We start from the raw sequence: 27,281 nt of genomic DNA on the forward strand, positions 1-27,281 counted from the left end.
TGTAAAATGAGAGCAACAAAATTAGTTATTAAGTAATAATAAGAACGGTATATATACATTCCACAATGATTGTCACATTTCAACTGAATAACTTGGTATAGAGCTTCAACTATAATGAATCTGATGATCGGGGCTACATTGTAACAATTATGTTTCCTGTTTCCGGTCGGAACTCTGATTGGACTGACTGACTGTCGGCGAATGAGATAAACAAAGAGCCGGTGACTTTTAAAGACATTTAGAAACACTTGCTAACCCTCTTCGGAAACATGGAGACTGGTATGTCATGTGTTACTTTGTCTTATTTCATTCATTGTCACTTTATACAAGTGACAATGAATGAAATAAGACAAAGCATGTGGACTCAATTTGCGTTCCTGGCTAATGGCTAGCAAGCGAGCTAACGTTAGCCGGCTAGCTTTATGTCACTTTTCAGATATACCATTAGCTAGCCAGTTAGCTAAGTTAGGTAACATAGCTTAGCTAACATAGCATAGCCAACCAGCCAGCTTTCTTATGTGTATTTTCACTTTGATAATGAGATGACAGAAAATGTTAGCTAGCTTGCTTCCCAGATGTCAGTGCCAGAAAAGTTGATGGTTTCTAGTAACTAACTAGCTAGCTAACGTTTGCTAACTCAATGTAACGTTAGTCAACTATCGGCTTGGCAGCTAACTGTGTTAGTTAGCCAGTCAGTCAGTTAACATAGAAGGCAGCTCAACTTGCTAGCTATCTAACCAACTTTTTAGGTGAGCATTAGCCAGTGCTAGTCAATAAAGGGAAAGTGGATTTAACCCAACCCCTCTGAATCAGAGAGGTGCGGGAGGCTGCCTTAATCGACGTCCAGGTCATCGGCGCCCGGGGAGCAGTTGTTGTTGGGGCTTAACTGCCTTGCTCAAGGGCAGAACGGCAGCTTTTGCCACCTTGCCCGCTCGGGATTCGAACCAGCGACCTTAAGCTCTTAATCGCTAGGCTACCTGCCGCCCCTTTAATAATGTGGGAATAAAGTGAGACAAAGTGGGAAGCAGTGTTTGTCAACAAGCAGGCAGTGCACGACCAACCTAATACTAAGCTAAGCTGTCAGGATATGCCCTCCCCTGGCACCATAAAACATTAGGCTACTAGACAGGGAAGGATGTTTGACACTATGTGACAACAGGTTTATAGTGATAGACTTTGATCTTATGGTGTGATGCGATTTGGTACCTTGTTGACCTCTGAAAGACTTGCACCCAAAGACCAGGAAAGATGCTAAGTCAGTCATAAAAGCTATATAACAACTCATATGTAAAGTTGCAAGTCACTCTAGACACCATTTTGGCACCTTTCCAGACAAAACTAAAGTGACACTGACAGTCATTCCCATTCATGCTTTTCCATTCTGTGGAGGCTGCATTAGAATGGTCTCTCAGCCTATCCCTGCGTTTGTATGGCGACACACCCCTCTTGGTTATGTACACTGATTAAATCAGTATCTTCATAATAGGGTCTCTATTATCCATTTACTGTAGCAAGTTGACAGTGTGGTGAAGAGTATTGAGGCATGTGAGTTTGTCAATCCCTGTAGATCTGGGATGTATTCACTATGAAGCAAACAGCCGAAACAGGGAGGGACCTACCTCAATTTGTCCAATAAAGAACGCTAATTTTCATTGCAAACTGTTTGCTACGCTTTACTACGGTGTGGACTAATGAATACACCCAGGAATGGCCATGTATTTAAACTTTTCTGTCAATGGAAAATAACCTAACAGACCAGAACCAATAGGGCTTGAGTCAGGCAGTATGCATGATTAAGCAATGTTCTTCTCAGTGTTTAATTGCTGTGCAGTATTTTATGGAATGACACACCAGTATTATTTTATCAGTGTACTTCTACAACAGATAGTTCTAGTTTCGCATATACAATACAGTGCCTTCAAAAAGTTTTCACACCCCTTTACTTTTTCCACATTTTGTTGTGTTACAGCCTGAATTTAAAATGGATTAAATATATATATTTCTGTCACTGGCCTACACCAATGTTCCCTAAATTTTTTAGGCACTGAGCAAATTTCAGGTCTGTTGAGCGCAAACTTGAACATAGTGAAAATTCTGTGCAACTTCCGGCACGTGTTTACTGTGAACACTGAGGCTGTACCCACTTTAAGTTAGTTTTAACAGTGGTCAAGTAGGTAACTGTGGCTATTTGATCAAAATGTGGGCCTACCAGAGTGACCTACCATCAAAAACAATGGAGAAAATGCATCCTATAACATTTTAACATGGAAATAGCAGTTCTATCATTCAGCCTACAGTAGCAGCTAATGTGATGTGTTCAATGTAGGCCTACATTCCTTGAGACTTTTGAAAAAAAACATGCATGGATTGACATTAACCTGTGTATCCAGTTGTCCTTCAGACAAGTAGGTGACTGAAAATGTTGTTGTTTGATGCAAGAAACCACTTATTACAGAGAATCAGACAAATTATACTACCCTCTGCCTATTGGCTACTTAGCTTATTCAAGCCTGTCTCAAAATACAACACTGCCCCTTTAAGAGGAAAAAAAAGCTCTTGACTCACTTTATAAAGTTGGCTAGAAATGCACACGTTTTGTGCTCTTGTAGGAGCAATCACTCCCCCATTGCTGACTACGAATTATCTATAACTGGTCTAATAACTCACTAACTAGCGAAGGATATGAACAAATGTGCACACGTGGATACATGTAGCTCTCACTTTGATCTCAAAACAAGTGCATCTACTCATGACCGCTCATGCTGTAAACACAGTCCAGTTCAAAGTGAATGGCACAGATCTATATATTGCAATGGTTAATTTGCATATAGGCCTACTGCAGCTCTAATTGGTTATGGCGCACCGGTCTGTGTAGAGTACGGTCCTGAGTTGTGCCTGTCAATGCAATAGAATCCCACTCAGATGCGTTCTGCCTACAACAAAATCTCTTGCATAGTTTGTTTTGTTTCGGTATGTTGCATTGAAAGTGGCTAATATTGCATTGATTCGATCACAATTCCAACGGGTAAAGGGAAATGTTTGATAGTGTTAACTAATGGGGAAAACTCTAGAAAGTTGAGTGAAGTTCAATCTCGTGCTTCTCTGTGCAGGCTGATATATTTTTTGCGAGGCAGTCCCGGGGGAGCTGCGCGCCCGCACACAGTTTAGTAATTACACTTTGGATGGTGTATCAATACACCCAGTCACTACAAAGATACAGGCGTCCTTACTAACTCAGTTGCCAGAGAGGAAGGAAACACTCAGGGATTTCACCATGAGGCCAATGGTGACTTTAAAACAGTTACAGAGTTTAATGGCTGTGATAGGAGAAAACTAAGGATGGATTAACAACATTGTAGTTACTCCACAATACTAACCTAATTGACAGAGTGGAAAAAAGGAAGCCTGTACAGAATAAAAAGATTCCAGAACATGCATCCTGTTTGTAACAAGGCACTAACTTAATACTGCAAAAAATGTGGCAAATCAATTCACTTTTTGTCCTGAATACAGAATGTTCTGTTTGGGGTAAATCCAGTACCACTCTCCATATTTTCAAGCATGGTAGTGGCTGCATTATGTTATGGGTATGCTTGTAATCGTTAAGGAGTAGGGAGATTTTCAGGATAAAAAATAAAAGGAATAGAGCTAAGCACAGGCAAAATCCTAGAGGAAAACCTGGTTCAGTCTGCTTTCCACCAAACACTGGGAGATTCATTTAACTTTCAGGAGGACAATAACCTAAAACACAAGGCCAAATCTACACTGGAGTTGCTTACCAAGAACACAGTAGGGCTGTCTCCGACAAATAAAAGTAATATTAAAATGCAAATCAATTTATAACATTTTTGACATGCGTTTTTCTGGATTTTTGTTGTTGTTATTCTGTCTCTCACTGTTCAAATAAACCTACCATTAAAATTATAGACTGATCATTTCTTTGTCAGTGGGCAAACGTACAAAATCAGCAGGGGATCAAATACTTTTTTCCCTCACTGTATGGTTAATTTATAAAGCCAGGCACATCTAACAGTTAGTCTATTGATTATAGACCTAATTAAGTCAGTTTCCTCTCTCCTCACTTTTCTTAGACAATTAAGGCAAGGGCTGTTTTCTCGTCTCCTAACTCCGCTGCTGCCTCCGCCGCATTGTTCTCAACACCAATATGCTGGTTAACTTTGCTATTATGCACATAGCAACATGGTCCAGGAAAAGGAGCCAATTCAACAGCTCACTGATGTTTCAGTACCGCGGACAGCGACCGCTATCCAACGTGGGACAAAGCACATTTGTTATAAAATAAAATAAAAATGTATTAGTGTTGCACCATTGTTCTTACGTAATATAACCATATACAATTTCAGTAGCACGTCTTAGAGTGATAGACTGTGCCATTCCCATGGCCTCAACAATGGATTAGTCCACTCAGACATGTGCCAATTAGACAGGTGTCTTGTACACCATGATACATTATATTTTTTTGCTTCTGCTCGGCTAAAGAAATCTTGGTCCACCAACAGCCTATCGACCAAACAATCGACCAGTCGACTAAATGGGGTCAGCCCTGGAACACATTGAATGTTCCAAGTGGCCGAGTTACAGTTTTGACTTAAATCTACTTGAAAATCTATGACAAGACCTGAAGACGATTGTCTAGCAATGATCAACAACCAATTTGACAGAGCTTGAAGAATTTTGAAAACAATAATGGGTAAATGTTGCACAATCCAGTTCTTGAAAGCTCTTAGAGACTTACCCAGAAATACTCACAGCTGTAATTACTGCCAAAGGTGCTTCTACAAAGTATTGATTTAGGGGTGTGAGTACTTATTCAATTTTCAATACATTTGCAAAAATGTCTAAAACATGTTTTCACTTCGTCATTATGAGGTATTGTGTGTAGATGGGTGAGGAAAAACATTTATGTAATCCGTTTTGAATTCAGACCGTAACGCATCAAAATGTGGAATAAGTCAAGGGGTATCAATACTTTCTGAAGGCAAAATTGATAATTTCTGTCAAAATAGGATGTGAACATATTTGAATTTGAAACCGAACTTGAAGTCCTGCTGTTTTGTACCACATCGTCCGGTGTGGAGTGGACGAGGGCGGGGCAAGGCATTATTTGAATGCTCCCTTTCTTGACAATTCAATACAGTACAACTTTATTAGTCCTGTCCCGCTGCAATTAGGAACCCATTGCCACTTTGCCAGGTCAAACACAAATAACATCCTCCTTATATTACAGCTTTTCACCACTTTGTTTCATCCAGACTGTTTCCATTCCTAATACACCCTGTCTAAGCCTGGTCCCAGATCTGTTTCTGCGCTCTTGCCAACTCCTTGTCACGCTGAACAATGTTTGGCATGAGAATTCCATTACGAAGTTGGCAAGAGAGCATAAAAAGACTGGTAACCAGGCTAACCCTGTCCCTGTCTCCTTAAAAATCATGACCTCTCTCTTGTCCTACTCAGGTCTGAGTCAGGAGAAGATTGCCTCCTTTGTGAAGCGTTTGCGGGCGGAGCCCAGGTACCTGCTGGCCCAGAACGTGTCCACGTGCATCGACCCGCTGGAGGTGTGTCTGCATAGGCAGACAGTCCAGGACACCGTGCACATATTTCAGCATTCCATACCCACAGAGGGCAAGCCTATCACCAACCAGAAAAACTCAGGTACACTTACTTACAGATACGGTCAAATGTATTGGCACCCTTGCACTTTACAATGGAGTGCAATGGAGCAGAATGTTCTGTAGCCACCTAAATTACAGATAATTTAGTCCAGGCCATTTTTGACTTTGAAGTGAAAAATCTCAATTTCAGTTTAGAATAAAAAAATTTGTCCTGTGCAGCTGTAAATCAAACAAATACATGTTTAAACACAAAGTTTTTCAATTTCAACAATTATTCTGTGAAGAAATTGTGTTTTATTCAAGGGTGCCAATATATTTGACACCCAGCATCTGCAGCTAATTCAGAGGCCTGGCCATGTACAAAGACTGCACAGTAGTGTTAGAGGGTGCTTCCAAACTAAAATTAACGAAATAGGTCTACGTACCTGATGCAGAGATGTGGTGGCTGCTTCCCAAATGGCAGCCTATTTCCTACATGGTGCACTACATTTGACCAGAGCCTTATAGGCGGCAGTACATTTTTTTTTGATTTGATTGATTAGGATCCCCATTAGTCTTAATGGTGCACTATATAGGGAAATATAGTGCTCTACCCTATATAGTGCACTACCCACTGTCCCAGACCTGCTGTTTTCGACTCTCCCTCTCTACCGCACCTGCTGTCTCGACCTCTGAATGCTCAGCTATGAAAAGCCAACTGACCTGAGGTACTGACCTGTTGCACCCTCTACAACCACTGATTATTGTTTGACCCTGCTAGTCAACTATGAACGTTTGAACATCTTGAAGAACAATCTGGCCTTAAATGGCCATGTACTTTTATAATCTCCACCCGGCACAGCCAGAAGAGGACTGGCCACCCCTCAGAGCCTGGTTCCTCTCTAGGTTTCTTCCAAGGTTCCTGCCTTTCTAGGGAGTTTTTCCTAGCCACCGTGCTTCTGCATTGCTTGCTGTTTGGGGTTTTAGGCTGGGATTCCCAAACACACTGCTCTCATTGCTGCGTTTTTGATGCAACGTTTTGTCTGATTTCTGTAATGACATGTTACAGTCATTACACAAAATCAGAGGCCTAACTTTGTGTCTATGAATAGGCGATAGGGTGCCATTTGGGAAGCAGCCATTGAAACACGTAGGCCTACACAGTTGCTCCATATGCACAGTTCCATACTCGTCTGCGCTGATTGTGGGTTTCAGGGAGATGTTGGATCTTCTCGTGCCTCAACGTCATGCGCCTTCCCTTCATGAAAAAGTTCAATATCGAGGAGTTTGAGTTCAGTCAGTCCTACCTCTTCTTCTGGGACAAGGTAAGACCACATTTGTTTGTCTTATTAAAATCTCATTTATATATTTAGCAACGCTAGTATATACAAAGTGTTTGTTTACATTTCAGGGGTGGGGTGTGAACAGTGTTGGTGTGTTTGGCAGTGTGTATCTCTGGTACTATTAGACTCATTGTCTGCCTTAAACCCCCTTTGTGTGTGGCTCTCTGTACACTGGACAATGTTGTACCGATTGGACGTCACCGTGACTCTCTCTCTCTCTCTCTCTATCTAAATCTCTCTCTCTCGTCTCCTCTCTCCATCATGTCCCTTTTCTGCCCTCCCTCCCTCCCTCCCTCCCTCCCTCCCTCCCTCCCTCCCTCCCTCCCTCCCTCCCTCCCTCTCCATCCTTCCCTCCCTCCCTCCCTCCCTCCCTCCCTCCCTCCCTCCCTCCCTCCCTCCCTCCCTCCCTCCCTCCCTCCCTCCCTCCAGGTGGAGCGGTGCTACTACTTCCTGCAGGCCTGTGTGGAGACAGCCCAGAGGAAGGAGCCTGTAGACGGCAGACTGGTCCAGTTCCTTCTCTCCAATCCCACCAACGACGGTGGCCAGTGGGATATGCTGGTCAACCTCATTGGTCAGTTGACACCTGTTATTACCCGATCAGGGGAGTGTTGCTGCAACGCTTGCATTATGCTATGTCATTATGTCATGGCTGCGTCCCAAAGGGCACCCTATTCCCTTTAACATGTACTGCGTTTGACCAGGGGTCATATGTAGGGAATAGGGTGCCCTTTAGGGACGCACCGTGTTACTACCTTAGTAACTGGACTGTAACTACTCGGCGGTGGCGGTTTACTGCAGAAAATAAGCAAAGTTATACTAGAACTGTCTAGATTCTGTTTCTAATGAGTTACTATTGTAGTTACTGTGTAATTCCTTGTAATTAGACATTCTATGTAACTATATGGTATATGTGTCACTTTACGTAATGTGCTTGCTCATACCCTTTCACTGTTTTAATGAGTCAGGTTTGTGGTTTAGATTAAGTTTGCATCCCAAATAGCATCCTATTCCCTATATAGTGCATTACATTTGACCAGAGCCAATCGGCAAAGCCTTAAAGTTATGGTCCTCTGTGGCTCAGTTGGTAGAGCATGGCGCTTGCAACGCCAGGGTCGTGGGTTCGATTCCAGCTAGGGCCTACCATACGAAAAATGTATGCATGCATGACAGTAAGTCGCTTTTGGAGAAAAGCGTCTGCTAAATGGCATATATATTTTATTACCTTTCCCGGTCATCAGAAAAGTACGGAGTTATCCCAAAGAAATGCTTCCCAGAGTCTCACAGCTCCGAGGCCTCACGGAGAATGAATGACATCCTCAATCACAAGGTAGGTTTATTCACTTACATCTTTACAACATTCTGATTCATAATTATGTCTTGTGTAGAAATACAATATCAAAACCTAGTCCTCCTGTTTTCATACCAAGACAAGGCAATACAAGCATATACACTCTACTTAGCGCAGTGAAACACCACGGAAAGAGCATAGAAGCCACCTTTATTTTGGTGTCGTTTCTTATAGAAGACCCAGATAACTAACCCTAACCCAACATGCTCCACAATGTCATTAGGTAATAAAGATAGCTGTGTAGTATGTCATGTCAATGTTCGCTGGCTTTCAGCTGAGAGAATACTGTCTAAGACTGCGGAACATGGTGGCCAGTGAATCCACTAAAGCCGAGCTGTCTGACGCAATGGACACCATGATTGAGGAGGTAAGTGCATGTTAGAGAAAGACACATACGACTCACTCCAAACACAGCGCACAACATACACACACACACACACACACACCACACACCACACACCGTTTTCCTCAGCACTTCAATAATGTTGTAGCGCTGCATCAGTTTGTCCAGAGGAGGGGGCTGCATAACAGCACATAGATCTTTGCTCCATCCAGGGAAGGAATAGGACACATGCTGTAGCACGCCTGTATGTATTTAACACGGCAGGTCTTGGGTAGGCAAGGACAATAACGATTACGGCTCCAGGTATTATTAGGCAGTATTTGTTTTCAGATTTGATATTGGCCATTCAATTCAAATCTATCTGTCGCCTGTTGTAGCAGTACACAGAAGGCTACAGGTTGATTACAAAGTTGTGTGCGTGAATAGTACACTTCCCCATCTAATATTGTTGACTTGATATTGTATTGACTTTCACCACACCACTGATTCCTCTATCAAATCTCGTAACAGTCAGACAGTGGATAGACACCCTCCTCTGTTCAGATAGATATCTAGGCCTAATTGCTAGATACCACTGCTGTTGGAATTTGTTGTAGCTAAATTCCCCCTTAAATAATCCCCCTAATTTGTTTCTACCTTAAATCAGGATGTTTGACATAAGTGGGCTTAGAAAAGAAACTGCTATAAATGCCCAAATAGCGATGTTTCTTTTGTTAAAGTGCTTTATCGGTAGTAATGAATAAGGACATAATCACAAGCCCCTCCCAGCGCTACATAACATTGCGTAACCCAACTCTTACACATTTAGCAACAATGGCTGTAGTGATATATGGTTCATACTGTTTATAATCCACTGGTGACAGCTTGTGATTCTATACTTCTGGCAGCAAAGAGAGTGTGTGTCTGTCCACATGCGTGTGTGTCCACATGCACACACACACTCGCACTCACACACGCCTCACAGACCTGATGACAGAATGTTCCATAAACAAGATCTTTATCGCAACGCTCCTGACATTGAATGGCGTAAGGCAATTTCACTGTGAGAGAAAAACGTCATAATGTTGCAACATTCCCAGTACCACTTAAGACAGAGGAGCCTTGGAGAATGGAGGTGTGTGAGGCCAGTCAGTCAATATCACACAGCCAGAGAGAGAACATTACATAAAGGATGTAGCTTTTGTGTGGAGCGGTTTTGCTGTATATGCCCGACTGCTTGTTTAAACAGACTACTAGCCTTGCTGCTCTGGATGCCCTACGCTAGCTACAGTACGTTCTGATTGTGCAACACTTCCAGTTCTCCCTCGTTGCACTTCTCCTATGAACAAGAGAGGGGTTTGTTTGTCCACCTGGTAGTAGTTTGTTTTGTGTAACACAGCTCTGGCAGCCAGGGGGAGTGTGAAGAGAGAGATGGGGGGATGTTGGACCAGCAGGGTGAGGGGTGTAACCAGTACCTCTCCTCCCGTCCCGTGGGCCTCTGGACGGAGAAGGGTGCATTGACTGCGCTTCCGGGCTTCTATTTATGCTTGGCATCTTTGAAACATCACTGTTGTGCCGTGATTTAGATTAGCTACTAGCTAGCGAGCCAACAAATTAGCCATAATTAATTAGGCTAGAATACACTGTCAGATGTGATCAGTTAGTCGGGTCCTTTTTCAGTAATTAACTTCTCTGTGTGCTCGTCACTCAAAATGTGTTGACACAGTAGGGTTGCGTCCCAAATGGCACACTGTTCCCTTTATAGTGCACTATATAGGGAATAGGGTGCCATTTGGGACGCATCCTAGGTCATTTGAAACATGTCATGTTCAATTATAGAGTATTATAGTCCTTCTCCGAGTGTTGCATATGTCTTACCTCTCTTCTATAGACCAGTGACACCTTGCAGTGTTCTGGGTTCAGACTGCACACGTAAACCATGTAAACATCAAGTATGAGAGGTTGTGGGTTTGTGTGTGTGTTGGTGTGTGCTTGCAAATGTGTGGGTTTTTACGTATGTTTAGAAGTGGTGTGTGTGTGTGTGTGGGTTTGTATGTATGCTTAGAAGTGGCATGTGTTTATATTCAGAAGTGGTGTTTGTGTGTCTGTGGTTACATTTAGAGTTTGTGTGTGTTTACATTTAGAGTTCGTGTGTGTGTGTGTGTGTGTGTCGTTACATTTAGAGTTGGTGTGTGTCTGTGGTTACATTTAGAGTTGGTGTGTGTGTCGTTACATTTAGAGTTGGTGTGTGTGTGTCTGTGTTTACATTTAGAGTTGGTGTGTGTATTTGGTTACATTTAGAGTTGGTGTGTGTGAGTCATAGCTGATCAAAGCTCCCAGACTCGGCCCTCATTAAGCACGGGGATGTCAGGCCTACTTTAGGGGGGGAGGGTCTGACGTTGTGCACACTCCCTGTGTGAGGAGTGTGACGGGGGGATGGAGAGCATCACTCTCTCCCCGTCCAGACTCCACATAACAGGTCTGAGAGCCAGAGAGACCAGGCTGCACCACGTACCACCATGCTACACACCAGCTTCAAAGACCTGGCGTCTCCCTTTAATGTCCTGGTGTCTGCAGAAGCACACACAGACATGTACACTGTAACAGGCGTGCAGGAGCGCACAAACACAGGGAGACGTTTACAAGCACACACACAGATACATGTACAGGCACACACACCACCTCACACGTAGGTAGTCTGACTGCTAGCACGCGACCACACGCGCACACACACACACACACACACACACACACACACACACACGTTCCTCACATCCTCTCTGCGGCACTCATTCTGTCCGGTACATGTTGCATTGCGTCATGCAGAATGAATCATAAACAGTCCTTTGCTGCTTCTAATGTATAAAACGTGCCCATTTGGGCGCCGGACATTCTGAGTAGAAATTCTCCTTCAGGCACGTATGACTGTGTCCAATATAAGTGCTGTGTTTGTAGATCGTAAAGAGTAATTGATTGGACAGTGAGTTGACAGACATGCTACGTGTACGTTTAGAGTGGCTAAGTCTAAATGGACTCTATTCCCTATATAGTGGCTACGTCTCAATGGACTCTATTCCCTATATAGTGGCTACGTCTCAATGGACTCTATTCCCTATATAGTGACTAAGTCTCAATGGACTCTATTCCCTATATAGTGACTAAGTCTCAATGGACTCTATTCCCTATATAGTGGCTACGTCTCAATGGACTCTATTCCCTATATAGTGGCTACGTCTCAATGGACTCTATTCCCTATATAGTGGCTACGTCTCAATGGACTCTATTCCTATATAGTGGCTACGTCTCAATGGACTCTATTCCCTATATAGTGGCTACGTCTCAATGGACTCTATTCCCTATATAGTGGCTACGTCTCAATGGACTCTATTCCCTATATAGTGGCTACGTCTCAATGGACTCTATTCCCTATATAGTGGCTACGTCTCAATGGACTCTATTCCTATATAGTGGCTACGTCTCAATGGACTCTATTCCCTATATAGTGGCTACGTCTCAATGGACTCTATTCCCTATATAGTGGCTACGTCTCAATGGACTCTATTCCCTATATAGTGGCTACGTCTCAATGGACTCTATTCCCTATATAGTGGCTACGTCTCAATGGACTCTATTCCCTATATAGTGGCTACGTCTCAATGGACTCTACTTCCAGACTCACATAAAGAATCTCCAATCCAAAGTTAAATCTAGAATCGGCTTCCTATTTCGCAACAAAGCCTCCTTCACTCATGCTGCCAAACATGCCCTCGTAAAACTGACTATCCTACCGATCCTTGACTTCGGCGATGTCATTTACAAAATGGCCTCCAACACTCTACTCAGCAAATTGGATGTAGTCTATCACAGTGCCATCCGTTTTGTCTCCAAAGCCCCATACACTACCCACCACTGTGACCTGTACGCTCTTGTTGGCTGGTCCTCACTACATGTTCGTCAGTCAAACCCACTGGCTCCAGGCCATCTATAAATCACTGCTAGGCAAATCCCGCCTTATCTTAGCTCATTGGTCACCATAGCAGCACCCACCCGTAGTCTGCGCTCCAGCAGGTATATCTCACTGGTCATTCCCAAAGCCAACACCTCCTTTGGACGCCATTCCTTCCAGTTCTCTGCTGCCAATGACTGGAACGATTGCAAAAATCTCTGAAGCTGGAGACTCTTATCTCCCTCAATAACTTTAAGCATCAGTTGTCAGAGCACCTTACCGATCACTGCACCTGTACACAGCCCATCTGAAATTAGCCCACCCAACTACCTCATCCCTATATTGTTATTTATTTTGCTCTTTTTGCACCCCAGTATCTCTATTTGCACATAATCTCTTGCACATCTAGCATTCCAGTGTTAATACTATTGTAATTATTCTGCACTATAGCCTATTTATTGCCTTACCTCCATAACTTGCTACATTTGCACACACTGTATATATATTTTCTGTTGTATTTCTGACTTTATGTTTTTTTACCCCATATGTAACTCTGTGTTGTTTTTATTGCACTACTTTGCTTTATCTTGGCCAGGTTGCAGTTGTAAATGAGAACCTGTTCTCAACTGGCTTACCTGGTTAAATAAAGGTGAAATAAAATAAAATAAAATAAAACTCTATTCCCTATATAGTGACTAAGTCTCAATGGACTCTATTCCCTATATAGTGGCTACGTCTCAATGGACTCTATTCCCTATATAGTGGCTACGTCTCAATGGACTCTTCCCTATGTAGTGGCTGTCTCAATGGACTCTATTCCCTATGTAGTGGCTGTCTCAATGGACTATATTCCCTATATAGTGGCTACGTCTCAATGGACTCTATTCCCTATATAGTGGCTGTCTCAATGGACTCTATTCCCTATATAGTGGCTACGTCTCAATGGACTCTATTCCCTATGTAGTGGCTGTCTCAATGGACTATATTCCCTATGTAGTGGCTACGTCTCAATGGACTCTATTCCCTATATAGTGGCTACAACTCCGGAGTGGCGCAGTGGTCTAAGACACTGTATCGCAGTGTTAGCTGTGCCACTAGAGATCCTGGTTCGAGTCCAGGCTCTGTCGCAGCCGGCCGCGACCGGGAGACCCATGGGCGGCGCACAATTGGTCCAGCGTCGTCCAAGGTAGGGGAGGGTTTGGCCGGCAGGGATGTGGGTTCGCCCGTATGAAGAAAAAAATATATAAAAAAAAATAACACATGTATGCACTCACTAACTGTAAGTCGCTCTGGATAAGAGTGTCTGCTAAATGACTAAAATGTAAATGTACGTCTCAATGGACTCTATTCCCTATATAGTGGCTAAGTCTCAATGGACTCTATTCCCTATGTAGTGGCTACGTCTCAATGGACTCTATTCCCTATATAGTGGCTACGTCTCAATGGACTCTATTCCTTATATAGTGGCTACGTCTCAATGGACTCTATTCCCTATATAGTGGCCAAGTCTCAATGGACTCTATTCCCTATATAGTGGCTACGTCTCAATGGACTCTATTCCTTATATAGTGGCTACGTCTCAATGGACTCTATTCCCTATATAGTGGCTAAGTCTCAATGGACTCTATTCCCTATATAGTGGCTACGTCTCAATGGACTCTATTCCCTATATAGTGGCTACGTCTCAATGGACTCTATTCCCTATATAGTGGCTACGTCTCAATGGACTCTATTCCCTATATAGTGGCTACGTCTCAATGGACTCTATTCCTATATAGTGGCTACGTCTCAATGGACTATATTCCCTATATAGTGGCTACGTCTCAATGGACTCTATTCCCTATATAGTGGCTACGTCTCAATGGACTCTATTCCCTATATAGTGGCTACGTCTCAATGGACTCTATTCCCTATATAGTGGCTACGTCTCAATGGACTATATTCCCTATATAGTGGCTACGTCTCAATGGACTCTATTCCCTATATAGTGGCTACGTCTCAATGGACTCTATTCCCTATATAGTGACTAAGTCTCAATGAACTCTATTCCCTATATAGTGGCTACGTCTCAATGGACTCTTCCCTATGTAGTGGCTGTCTCAATGGACTCTATTCCCTATATAGTGGCTAAGTCTCAATGGACTCTATTCCCTATATAGTGGCTAAGTCTCAATGGACTCTATTCCCTATATAGTGGCTAAGTCTCAATGGACTCTATTCCCTATATAGTGGCTACGTCTCAATGGACTCTATTCCCTATATAGTGGCTACAACTCCGGAGTGGCGCAGTGGTCTAAGACACTGTATCGCAGTGTTAGCTGTGCCACTAGAGATCCTGGTTCGAGTCCAGGCTCTGTCGCAGCTGGCCGCGACCGGGAGACCCATGGGCGGCGCACAATTGGTCCAGCGTCGTCCAAGGTAGGGGAGGGTTTGGCCGGCAGGGATGTGGGTTCGCCCGTATGAAGAGAAAAAAATATATAAAAAAAAAATAACACATGTATGCACTCACTAACTGTAAGTCGCTCTGGATAAGAGCGTCTGCTAAATGACTAAAATGTAAATGTACGTCTCAATGGACTCTATTCCCTATATAGTGGCTAAGTCTCAATGGACTCTATTCCCTATATAGTGGCTAAGTCTCAATGGACTCTATTCCCTATATAGTGGCTACGTCTCAATGGACTCTATTCCCTATATAGTGGCTACGTCTCAATGGACTCTATTCCCTATATAGTGGCTACGTCTCAATGGACTCTATTCCTTATATAGTGGCTACGTCTCAATGGACTCTATTCCCTATATAGTGGCTACGTCTCAATGGACTCTATTCCCTATATAGTGGCTACGTCTCAATGGACTCTATTCCTTATATAGTGGCTACGTCTCAATGGACTCTATTCCCTATATAGTGGCTACGTCTCAATGGACTCTATTCCCTATATAGTGGCTACGTCTCAATGGACTCTATTCCCTATATAGTGGCTAAGTCTCAATGGACTCTATTCCCTATATAGTGGCTACGTCTCAATGGACTCTATTCCCTATATAGTGGCTACGTCTCAATGGACTCTATTCCCTATATAGTGGCTACGTCTCAATGGACTCTATTCCCTATATAGTGGCTACGTCTCAATGGACTCTATTCCTTATATAGTGGCTGTCTCAATGGACTCTATTCCCTATATAGTGGCTACGTCTCAATGATATATAGTGGCTAAGTCTCAATGGACTCTATTCCCTATATAGTGGCTACGTCTCAATGGACTCTATTCCCTATATAGTGGCTACGTCTCAATGGACTATTTTCCCTATGTAGTCCACTACTTTTGACAAGGCCCAATTGGGGTCTCTGATCAAACGTAGTGCACTATAAAGGGAACAGGGTGCCGTTTGGGACGCAGACAGTGTGTTGGCCCAGCGCAGGCTGTAGCAGCAGGTCGCTGTGGGTGGGTTTGTGTTATTGTGTGGGCTTGTTTGCCAGCACTGAAAAGCTGCCTGCCACACTTCATAAGCTCATATTTCTTAATCTAACAACATTGTTACAATCTGTAATGACCCCATGTGTTGTCTGTTTACAAAGCCAGAAAGTCTCAATCAACCCCAGTCAATTTTTTCTACCCCAGCTGCTCTCTCGTACGGGTCATTTGCTTACAGTTTCATCTAGGCTAAATTTTCAACTCTGTGTCCCAGGCCTTTGACTCGAAAGCAGCGTTCTGGAGTTGGAGTGCTGGTCTCTAGAATCAGGTCACCCCTTTTTATTTGTTGTGATTCAAAAGAATAACTGATCCTAGATCAGCACTCCAACTCTGAGACGCTTTGTGTGAATACGGGCCGTGGCAGGGTCCACCCTTCACAGTTACCAGCAGAAGGTATTATAGTGTGGCGTGCTGTTGTCGTGTTCATTTGTTTATTTCTCTCCTAACAAGAGGTGATTTCCCTCTGTTTGGGCAACGGGAGGTAAATCAACAAACAAACAGGCATGCGTGAGCCGAGGAGGAAAGGATGGAGCGTGTGTGTTGCTGTAGCATTGATGCTAACTGGCTGTCGTGCTGTAGGTTCTCCAGTGTTTACTGCCAAGCATGCAAACACATGCTACGTAGGTACACTCAAAGGCTAGCATGATCCGCTGAGACACGCAGCCTCTCCGGGTGCCACGGCCAATTACAGGCCTTGTTACCCACACCTGCGCTTCATCCGTGTCACGTGACACAGGAATATGGTCTGCGTTGTCCCACAGGAGGCTGGGGTGGCTAGCTGTGGATCGAGAGGCGCTTCCTTAATCTATCCATACTGAGACTGTTCAAATGAAATGGGGTTGCGGGGCTTTTCTGTCGATTTTTAGTACAGGGCCGTGTTCATTAGGCACCAAACGGAAGAAAATGGGCAGGAAGGGATTATCGTGTACCTTAAACTAAGAAACACTCCTTTTCGCTTTCCGTTGCAAAACCTTTGAAGACAAGAGCCAGGTCTTAGACTACTGTTAATCAGTCCCATGTTACCGTCTGGGTCGGTCTTTATGAAGATGGACACTTTCTTATTACAACATGTGTTTAATGTTTATCCAAGGCTATTGTAGGACTGTCCTCTGGTGCAGGCGGTGCAATTTCCCCCTACAAACACGGGTCATGCTTCCTGTCAATAACAGGGGTTCTCAGCCGCCATCTCAGATAAGGCCCTAATTCAAACCTGGCCGAGCAGAAAATCAGGAGCCGGGTGGCCTTGAAGATGCCTGTCTGAGCTCAGAAACCACACAAAAACCTTACAAACCCACAGCAGCCAGCCTCCGACAGACGGCAGCCGTGGGTTTCTTGCTGTTGCGTTTTGCGTTCTTTCACCAGCTCCACCCATCCGCTGAAGCAGTGTTTTGGAGGGGGAGGGAGGGAGAGGAGCTATGCAGTGTATGTCAGAAGATATACAGACAGTGACACAGACATTAAAAAGAAAGCAAGCAGTCTCTAAAGACACTGGTCAAACACGGTGTCCAGCATGGTCCAGCAGTCGTAAATCGCCCCTCTCCCCCTCCATTCTCAACCCAGTATGTCTGTCCTCAGTCGAAGGGCCAGGGTAGGGTGGCAGGCAGGCAGGGAGGGATGGAGGGTGGCCCGCCTGCTCTCCACACATGGTCCTGTCAGCCTGCTTGTCCACGCTGATGGATGGCTGTCTGTGTCCTGAGAGGGAGGGAGGGAGGAAGGGAGAGCGCCAACAGGATTGGTTGGATATCTGTAAGAGATTAGGTAGCCTAGTACTGAGGAGGACTGTACTAGTGCTGAGAAATTAACTGTGGGTAAACATAGTGAAGGAATACAATGGAACAAGGCTACTCATAATCAACATTTTAGCAGGTACAGGACAGAAGAGACAGTACCAAGTATCTTGGCGGTAGTGCTATATACATGACTCTAATGGAGACGTGCCCAGCCCACCCAGTGTCTCGTGCTCATCTTCCTCTGTCTGTCTGTTTTGGAGGCAGGTGTTTCAATATTGACTCACTGAGGGCTGTGCTGTTGCAGCCTGCTGACGTCAGTGGAGCTCTGGCTCATTGTTTTGTGAAGAGCATAGCCTCGTTTCACCGGGTCTACATGGATGCTCTGTTGTGTTTGGACGGGACAGGCGTTTATTTAAACGGCCAAGGAGGAGAGAGGGATGTGAGGTGGGACAGGGGCCGTGAGCACGGGGGCAAAGGGGCCTGTTTGTGTGTTCGGGGCATCTGGGGCCCGTGCTGGTTAAATACAGGGCAGGGATGGGCACCGTTGGCATTTAGTCTGCGCCGTGGGGCAAAGGGACTGTGAAGACAAAAAACAGAGTCTTCAAGGCGCTGTCTTGTCAGGGTGTGGGAAAAGGTGAGGGTTACTGTGAGGGTCTGGGAATGTGGCTGGGTGTGCTGTCTTTTTGAAAATAGTTATATTTATTTAACCTTTTACTTAACCAGTTGAGTCAGTAAGATTTCAAATTCTTAATTTACAACAAGGGCCTATGTGGGAATTGTTGACTACTATCAACCTGAACACAGGAATGCCATTAGTAGTTGAAGTAGTTGACACAGTGGAAAGTGCAGCAGCAACGGCCCCTGAGTGTCTCTGCTTTGGTGAAGAGCTCCGGGGCCAAAAATAATTCCCCAGCTCTATTTTCACCCTATGAGGAGTTTAATTTGTCTGGACTTTTTGCCGAAAGTAAATGAAAATAGTTGGAGTCAATGGGAAGTCCTCGTAAATATAGACGTGTCTGTGTGTATTGCGTATGTGTGCTCGCATACTAGCGGTCAGACTACCTACGGGTACGTGCCAGTTTGGGAGTTGGTGCACACATTTTAAGCCTGTTTGTGATTGACCCCCCCGACGCAGGGTTATCAAAGACCGACAATGCAGGGTGTTCTCAAACCACCAAAACACCCGCTTAAATAATATGCTTTGATAGGACTGGTATACACTGTATGTATTTTTAGAAGGAAATTCCTGAGATCGCGGTATCAGTTTAAGGAAGGCTTATTCTGAGAACCCTGTCAAAACAGACTGGTAGAGGCCAGAGGAACACCAGGGGAACACAGTCAGAACCCAGAAGTACAGGAAGAGAGAGCGCTACAGCCAGGCTGAGAGAGTAAGAGGGATTGGGCTTTGGCAGGGCGGATATCCTCCTCACACTACTGTTAAGCTCTTTTTGGTCGAGAGTTTGAGTTTTACAATGGCACTTTTACATAGAGACTATGTGATAGATATCAATGTGCTTTCTCTGTGTCTTATAGTGTTAATGCATGACTAACATACGTGTTTTTTCGTGTGTATGCGCGTGTGTACAGGTCTTCCGGGTGGCCAGTGTGTGTCTGGGCAGCCCTCCTGACTCCGTTAGTTGGGAGTACAGAGACAAGGACAAGAACTTCCACCGCATGGGCCCCCTGTCCCCTCAGCAGTTCTACAAGGAGCTGGTCAAGCCCCTCTACAACATCCAGGACAAGGTCAACTTTTTACCTAGCTTTATTTATTTATTTGAATGAAATGTCAATATAGGCTTTGTGTCATGCAGACCAGTGTTGATCATAATTCATTATTACAAGAGGTCATAATTATTAGGGCCATGAGTTTTTCCTGGGGTTGCAAAATTCCTGAAACATTCCTAAAGATCCTGGAAACGTTGGAAGTTTTCTGAAGTTTGCGACCCAGGAAAAGCACCGGGGCCCAGTTAGTCCATATTAGACCAAGGATTGGGGTCAGAAATTAAAACCTCTCTATATTAATACCCTCTCTCCCTGTGTTTGTTGATGAGCTGAGTCTAACCTCTGGTCTCCCTCCCACCTACCACCACAGATCTGCCTGGTGAATGACCCACGGCCTCAGAACCCCTACGAGAAGTTGTATAGCGTTGAGTTCCTGGGCAACATGGTGGGCGGACACAACACCCTGTATAACAACCAGCCCATCCAACTACTCAAAAAGGCAGCCGCAGACTCCATCAAAGAGGGAGAGGTACTGTGTGTGGGGGTGTGTGCGTGTGAGCATGAGTGTGTCTGGGAAGTTAGACAATGTCTACGTTTGAGAACTGAGTGAGTATGCAGGGAGACTACCTATAACATGTTTCTCTCCCTTTCTCTCTCTCTCTCGTAGGCTGTGTGGTTCGGTTGTGACGTGGGCAAGCATTTCCATGGCAAACTGGGCATCAATGACATGAATGTGTGAGTATTATGAGAGAGAGGCATAAATGCGTCAACATCACATGTATAACTCACTATCAGTCAGATCTGTGTGTGTGAGAGACAGAGAGATCTCATCCTGTCCCTACCTGTGTTCCCCCCCTCTCTCAGGTTCAACCATGAGTTGGTGTTTGGGGTGTCAGTAAAGAACCTGTCCAAGGCAGATAGACTGATCTTCGGAGATTCCCTCATGACCCACGCCATGATCCTCACTGCTGTCACCGACAAGGTAGCACACATACGTACACACACACACTGTACATACGCACCGCATTTGAGTGTTTCCCAGTGACTCTGTACCAAAGGCATCCAGTGTGTGTTTACAGTTTTTTAAATCGGCTGCAGGTTTTAAAATGGCTGTCAATTTCCCCCCTGTAAGTGACCCCAGCTGTCTCCTCCTTCCCCTCAAAACAGCTGGACAGTTACACAACATAGGAGTTACCAGTTCTGACCTGCACCCCACTGGGAATCACGCACTCCTCTCTTATTGATGAACATACTGTATAATTGCTGTATATACTCCCACCATGTTCTCTGTCTCTCTCTTTATCTCTCTCCCTCTTCTCTCTCTCTAGCAGGATGAAAAGGATGGAGGTTATGAGAAGTGGAGGGTGGAGAACTCCTGGGGTGACGACCGTGGGAATAAAGGTGAGAGCTGAGTCAGCCAGAGGTCAGAGGATGAGGAGAGGGCCCGTTCTCACCAAGCTGTCTGCCTCTCGCAACATGAGAGCCACTCTAGGTCTGCCTGAGCCAAGCTATGTGAAGCGCAGACCCCTCCTCTTCTCTCTTCCCTCTCTCACACCACAGGGCTCAGTGTACAATCATAGGGACAGTTGGATTTCCTGTCGGGTCGATTGAATTTAAAGTAGGATTAGCTAAAATAATTTGTTATGAAATCAGAATTGACTTCTGGTGTGGAGGGTTGGTTTTGGTTTGGGGTTAGTTTTGCAGCATTCTCTCATGTCTGGCCCCCTACCGTAGCTTTGTCTGTTAAGGCTATGAACCCTGGAGGGAGAGAAAGCACAATAACAGGGCTGTTTCCCCATCTCTGACAACTGCCCTTTGTCCCTCTCACAACACAACAGTACGCCATTTTGTTTCCGCCTCCAGACTTCCTCTGTGTCAGACTCAGGCACTGTCAGACTACAGGCCTGGGTTCAAATAGTATTTTTCTTCCATCAAGCGCCGCTAAAACCTTTGAAAGGAAACAAATACTGAACCCATCTCTGTTGGGACTGTATGGCTTTTAAATCAAGAGACGTAATTATCCACCATTCCCACCTCTCTCTTTCTCTCTCCCCCCTCTGTCTCTCTCTCACTCTTTCCCCCCTCTCTCTTCTCTCTCCATCCCTACGCACCCTGTGCTCTACATTCCAGTGCAAATTATTTGGGAATAGTCCCACTTTCTGGTCAATGACTTCATATCATCTGCATATTGAGAATATAAAAAAAAAACCTACCACCAAAGCTTCCTCAAATCAACTGTATTTCACTCATATTCCATTCCATAAACATCTATGCAGATAGGAGAAAGCCTTCAAATCCGCTCTCTTTTCCCTCGGATGTATTAATAAAGTTATTGAAAACAAACGGTGTGGAGGACGGCGGCGGTTGTGGCGGTGAGCACTGTTTGTTGGACAGCTGGAGGCGGTGACAGGGAGGGAGGACTTGTCAACGCCACGATGGATGGAGAACATTTTCGAGGGTTAACATCTCTCCAATTTCCTGTAATATTTTGTTTCCCCCAAGGGGATCCCACCTAATTAGGTTAACACCGTGGTGCCTGGTTCAAACTGCTCAAACCTTTCAAATGCCAGAGCTTTTCTCAAGATGGATTATTATGGCCTCAGAGTGCACTATTTGTACTTTTACCCAATTTTATTATACAAATATGGGAAATGTGGGCCAATCTGACGTGATATTTCATTGTGACAGACTGTTTATAGGCTAGAGGTGCCCTTCTCAACGCACCTCTCGGATTCTACACGACCCCTTTTACAACTACTTCGGTATAGTGAGAAACAATATTTGTACTGGCTATTGCAATTCCCTTGTTAACGTATCACGTTACCGGGCAGACTATGGACACACTCTTATATCTGCTATTACAATCTGCTATTACATGTAGGATGGTGATGTCATCGCAGATAGGTTTTGAAAATAATTGTCTCGTTTTCGCGAACTAAGGAGATGATGGAAACAGTATGTGGTGCAGACAGTGCTCTCTTTAGCAGTCTGTGACCTGTGTTGCTCAGGACATTTCAGCTGTACTATTCTATCTAAAGCAGAACAGTTCATCTGAATAAACTCCATCCACAGCTCTCCCTGTAAGACGGCGTAAGACACATCTGCAGTCCCGTTAAGACAAATAATGACGCTATACGAAACCGCCACCCGACACGCACACATCTTTCCTGGAAACTGGAAAGGAAGAACACGCAGAATGAACACAGAATGAATAACACACAGAACCGGGGGTATTGTTTTGAGCTCAGGCACGTTTTCCGAGGTCCCCGTGACGTCATCGATAACTGAACTTTTCAGCGGGGGACCGCTCTGAACACACTGCCCGGGTCCAGAGATGAGAAGAAAATCAAACAGCGGTCATATAATCTGGTCTGGTCCCCAGCTCTGACGTTACACAACCCTGCATAACCACAGGGTTGTGTTCATTAGGCACCAAACGGAAGAAAACAGTCTGAAACAGGAATGGACTACCTGGACTTAAAAATTCGTTGGAAAATGTTTTCTACGTGCCCAAATGAACCCGCCCGTGCCTGCTCAAATCCCAAGTCTCCTCCTATCGCGACGTGGACAGATTGGAGCTGTTCTGTTCCTGTCTGTAGTCTGGGTTGTCAGTTTGTTCAGACGGGCCTATTGCTCTTGTAGATAAATTAGAACAATGTATGAGGAATGCCTCTATTGTCATTACGCATCCTGCTCTCGTCAGCCTAATCTCTTCATATCAAGTGTTTATATACTATTCTTTATGATTTGACGTCCTCTCTGTCCTTGGCCTGTGTGTCTGTACGTGTTCTCAGGGCCAAGGTCTGTGAGTGGGATCATGTACACTGAAGGTTGTGTTTCTGGGCTTGTTATGAAAATGTATTAGAGCAGGAGGAAGTGGCATTCGAGACATTCTTTAATCTGTTTTTGGGGGGAGGATAAAGTGGCCTAATTTTTTTAATTAATTTTATTTCACCTTTATTTAACCAGGTAAGCCAGTTGAGAACAAGTTGTCATTTACAACTGCGACCCGGCCAAGATAAAACAAAGCAGTGTGATAAAAACAACAACAACACAGAGTTACATATGGGATAAACAAAACGTACAGTCAATAACACAATAGAAAATCTATATACAGTGTGTGCAAATGTAGTAAGTTATGGAGGTAAGGCAATAAATAGGCCATAGTGCAAAATAATTACAATTTAGTATTAACACTGGAGTGATAGATGTGCAGAAGATGATGTGCAAATAGAGATACTGGGGTGCAAATGAGCAAAATAAATAACAATATGGGGATGAGGTAGTTGGGTGGGCTAATTACAGATGGGCTGTGTACAGGTGCAGTGATCGGTAAGCTGCTCTGACAACTGATGCTTAAAGTTAGTGAGGGAGATAAGAGTCTAATGCTGTGTTAATGAATCAAATTCTGTGTGTCGGTCAGTCCCTCCCTTGCAATCTGGAGATTTATCGGGCTGGGGTGTGCGAGGTCAGAACAGGAAGTGTGGGACAGACCTGGGTTCAAATACTATTTGACATCATTTCAAATACTTAAGCTTGGCTTGCCTGGTGCAATGGAACCAATAGAAAAGTCCCAGAAGTGCAAACCCAGCCCACCTGGCACTCCATGCAGGCTAAAGCAAAACAGTCCTAGCCGTGCATTCGAAAGATTTGAAATAGTATTTGAACCCAGGTGTTGTGTGCGACAGAGACAAACCGAGTGGAGGTCCGTCCTTCCCTCCTCTCCCTGTGGAACAATAGGTCTGAGGCCAGGGGTGCTGACGGACGCCCCTCTTATCAGGTCTCTCACTTTAGAACACTCACACTCATTGCTTTCAGTATAGGGCAGTCCACTGAAGTACAGAGTGAGTCACTGGTACTGCTGTTAGCTAATGAATTTCAGACTGACTGGTCTTAGAGATGGATGTTATTCAAGACTAATGATTCATGAAAAGGAACTCCAGCAGTGCATAGGTGATCTTGACGCTCTACAGATTGAGTGGATCTTATACCAACAATCTCAATACACCTTCATCAGGTCTTTTTTAACCTTTAACTGTATGAATTAACCCAATGTATCTCCATGTGTGTGTGCAGGTTACCTAATCATGACCGACGAATGGTTCTCTGAATACGTGTACGAGGTGGTCGTGGACAAGAAGTACCTGGCCCCCGAGGTGCTGGAAGTAATGCAGAAGGAGCCCATCGTCCTTCCTGCCTGGGACCCAATGGGAGCCTTGGCCTTGTAACTATGGAATCAGAGGGTGCCACCCCATCCCACCCACCCGGTCTCAGCCTTGGTCTGTTTGACTCTGCCCCATCTCTCTGGTTTTACCCCTCCATAGACTTCCACCCACCACAGCCTGTTCTCTAGACAAATAATAAAAGTTCGTTTTTTTACTGGAAAAACACACGTCTTCTTTCGGCCATTTTGTTTTGTCCATGACCTCTTGTGCTTCTCTCTGCCACCAGGCACCAGTGGAGTTTTTTGCAATTCAGGTTTTTTGGGGGTGTCCTCTGGCTTCATAAACATTCTGTGGGTTGTAGAATGCTCTGGGGTTGTTAAAAGGTCTGTATGTACCATCTCTTTGTTAGGGCTGATTGAGGGTCACGTCCTACGTAAGTATTCCATCCCAGTCCTTCACCAGGAGACACACATCCACACAACCAGTCCTAGCTGTATGAGGCTAGGATAATACCATCCCCAGCATAATACCATCCCTTCCTCTCTGCTAGCTTCCCTAGGTCAGAGGTCAACCCAGAGCGGCTAGGCTAGAGTGAGGTGTGTGTGAGAGAGAGTTAGGCAGGGCTGTCAGGAAGCAGTGTACCAGTTGCCCACCCTCTGACCCCCCGCCATGGTCCAATCCGGTGAGTTATCATCCACTGACAGCCCCTCTGAGAAGGGGAAGTGCCAGTTCAGCACATCAGCATCCAGGGGAGCATAACAGCACGTCTATGACAGGTTCAGTCAGAGTTTAGTGGTGGTGGTCAGACTAGTATGTTTTTGTGAATAAGCAGTAGGGGGAACTCAACTCAGACACATTCAGTTCATGTGGATAGAGACATCAGTGACTACCCCCTCCCCCCTGTGAACTTCACCCTGCTGCTCCTCGCCGTATGCCCTGCTTTACTGTGAGCTCTGCCTGGAATGAGGGGTGACAGACGGGCTGGCTGGAGCTCGGAGGCAAGGTGTCTGGAGCTGGGGGTCTGGAGGGGTCAGCTCAGTCCCCTGGAACCCCAGCCGTGTGAAGCCTACCACAGCCCCTCTCCTCCACTCCTCCGACCCCACTATTAAATCATTACAACGCCCAAAGATGTCCGAACCGACAAACGCAGGAACGGCCGGCAATTGAGGTTCCAAGAACCCCGACCCCTGAATTCCAACCCTCCTGAGTGGCCAAACACGGGCCATAAATTACCCATGGGGTCAGACAGAAGAGAGGGAGAGTGTGTATCCCTCCGTGGTCCACTGGCTTTCTCTCTTGCTCTCTTGGCTCCTTCATTTGCGTCATGCCTCTGTCTCACTTTTCACCAGGTCTCCCCTGTTGGCACATAAGATACTTGTTATTGATAAGCCCCTTTGGACGACTCATTTTCCATGCTTTGTTTGTTTGGCTCGCTGTTATCTGCAGCATCCATCTTGATGCTTTGTCATAGCTATGAATGTCCCAATGCAGATTTCTCCTGTATTTAGGGAGCACTGTATAAGTGGAACACATGGAGGTGAGAACCATACAGGTCCATAATGACAGACCTCTCACCTTAGGTCCATGTTTATGGATAATCCCAAGTCTCAGAGGAGGAGTGCTGAGCTCAGATCAGTTTTGCGTTTTAGATCATAATGAAAAATAGATGTATAGAGACAGGGGACCTGATCCTTTATCAGCACTCCTATTCTCACTACTACCGAGACGTTACGTCACTACCAAGGGTTTATCTGGGTTCAAAGTCCTAATGCCTTTGTTTCACACCAACTTAAAACCCTCTGTAGAGGATGGATTGTTCTGCTTTATTTATTATGTGTGTGTGTGTGTGTGAGAGAGAGAGAGAGAGATGGGGATTAATCTACTGCAGCTTGGAAACAGATTGGAGTGACTCGTACTCGCAGCAGCACCCCCACTCTGGTTAAGAGTGAGGCATTGTGAGTATCTCTGTGTAAAAGTTGTCATGATTACAATGATTGGGTTGATTTCTGTGTCTTGACTCTCTCTCTGTGGCGGGACTTGGAAGTCTCTAACCTAGAGACTTAATCCTGACAAAGGGGGCTTCATTCCACACACATACACACATGGTGTATGATAGTCTTATGCAGGTGGCTGTAAGAGGAATCAGGGATAGCTCCCCTTCAGAAAAATGCGTCTTGGATTAGGAGCAAGGGATCCCTGCACTGACAAAAGCTGTGTGTGTTTGTCTAATCAAGGCAAAGTAGACTGTGGCCTTGGGTAAGCCGAGCTCTGTCTAGTGTGTATCAGTGCCCTGCCTCTCCGGGATGCTGAATCGGGACTGGGAGTGAGCTGGACGTCTATGGACAGCAGAGCTGGTCGCTGGTCCCAGCAGCACCCCACTCCACCCCATCCTCTCTTTCTCCCTCTCACCCACCATTCTAAGTTATCCACAGCTTGGACCTGACCTATTGCTACAGTAGGATTGCTTTTGCTCCAGTTCCACAGACTTTCCACAGTCCCGTACCAAGATTAACACACATTCATATGGGTTTGTGTACAGGGAATAGAATGAAATACTGAATGAAAATGTTAATTAGGATATAATACATAGTGTATGAATACACAACAACATGATATG

General features: G+C 44.9%; 1 protein-coding gene across 2 annotated transcripts; it reads left to right on the plus strand.

The window, feature by feature from the left end:
• Window positions 1-171: 171 nt before the first annotated feature.
• On the plus strand, window positions 172-24,887 carry LOC121567473 (bleomycin hydrolase-like). 2 transcript variants are annotated; one of them, XM_041877537.1, is made up of 12 exons: window positions 172-279; window positions 5,476-5,673; window positions 6,828-6,937; window positions 7,385-7,526; window positions 8,194-8,282; window positions 8,578-8,670; window positions 19,365-19,520; window positions 19,870-20,028; window positions 20,167-20,234; window positions 20,364-20,481; window positions 20,828-20,900; window positions 24,576-24,887. In XM_041877537.1, the coding sequence occupies exons 1-12, from the start codon at window positions 270-272 to the stop codon at window positions 24,725-24,727; spliced, it is 1,368 nt and encodes a 455-aa protein (XP_041733471.1). In that variant the 5' UTR covers window positions 172-269; the 3' UTR covers window positions 24,728-24,887. The 2 variants fall into 2 exon arrangements, with proteins under 2 accessions (XP_041733471.1, XP_041733472.1); XM_041877538.1 differs by having other exon boundaries at window positions 20,831-20,900.
• Window positions 24,888-27,281: the final 2,394 nt, after the last annotated feature.

Source organism: Coregonus clupeaformis, chromosome 6 (genome assembly GCF_020615455.1).
Source record: "Coregonus clupeaformis isolate EN_2021a chromosome 6, ASM2061545v1, whole genome shotgun sequence".
Lineage (NCBI taxonomy): Eukaryota > Metazoa > Chordata > Actinopteri > Salmoniformes > Salmonidae > Coregonus > Coregonus clupeaformis.

Excerpts from the sequence above, each read along its gene's own strand:
- LOC121567473 (XM_041877537.1), top strand. Across the intron at positions 7,527-8,193 it reads TATGCTGGTCAACCTCATTG|AAAAGTACGGAGTTATCCCA; the intron begins GTCAGTTGACAC and ends CCCGGTCATCAG. Across the intron at positions 19,521-19,869 it reads TCTACAACATCCAGGACAAG|ATCTGCCTGGTGAATGACCC; the intron begins GTCAACTTTTTA and ends CTACCACCACAG.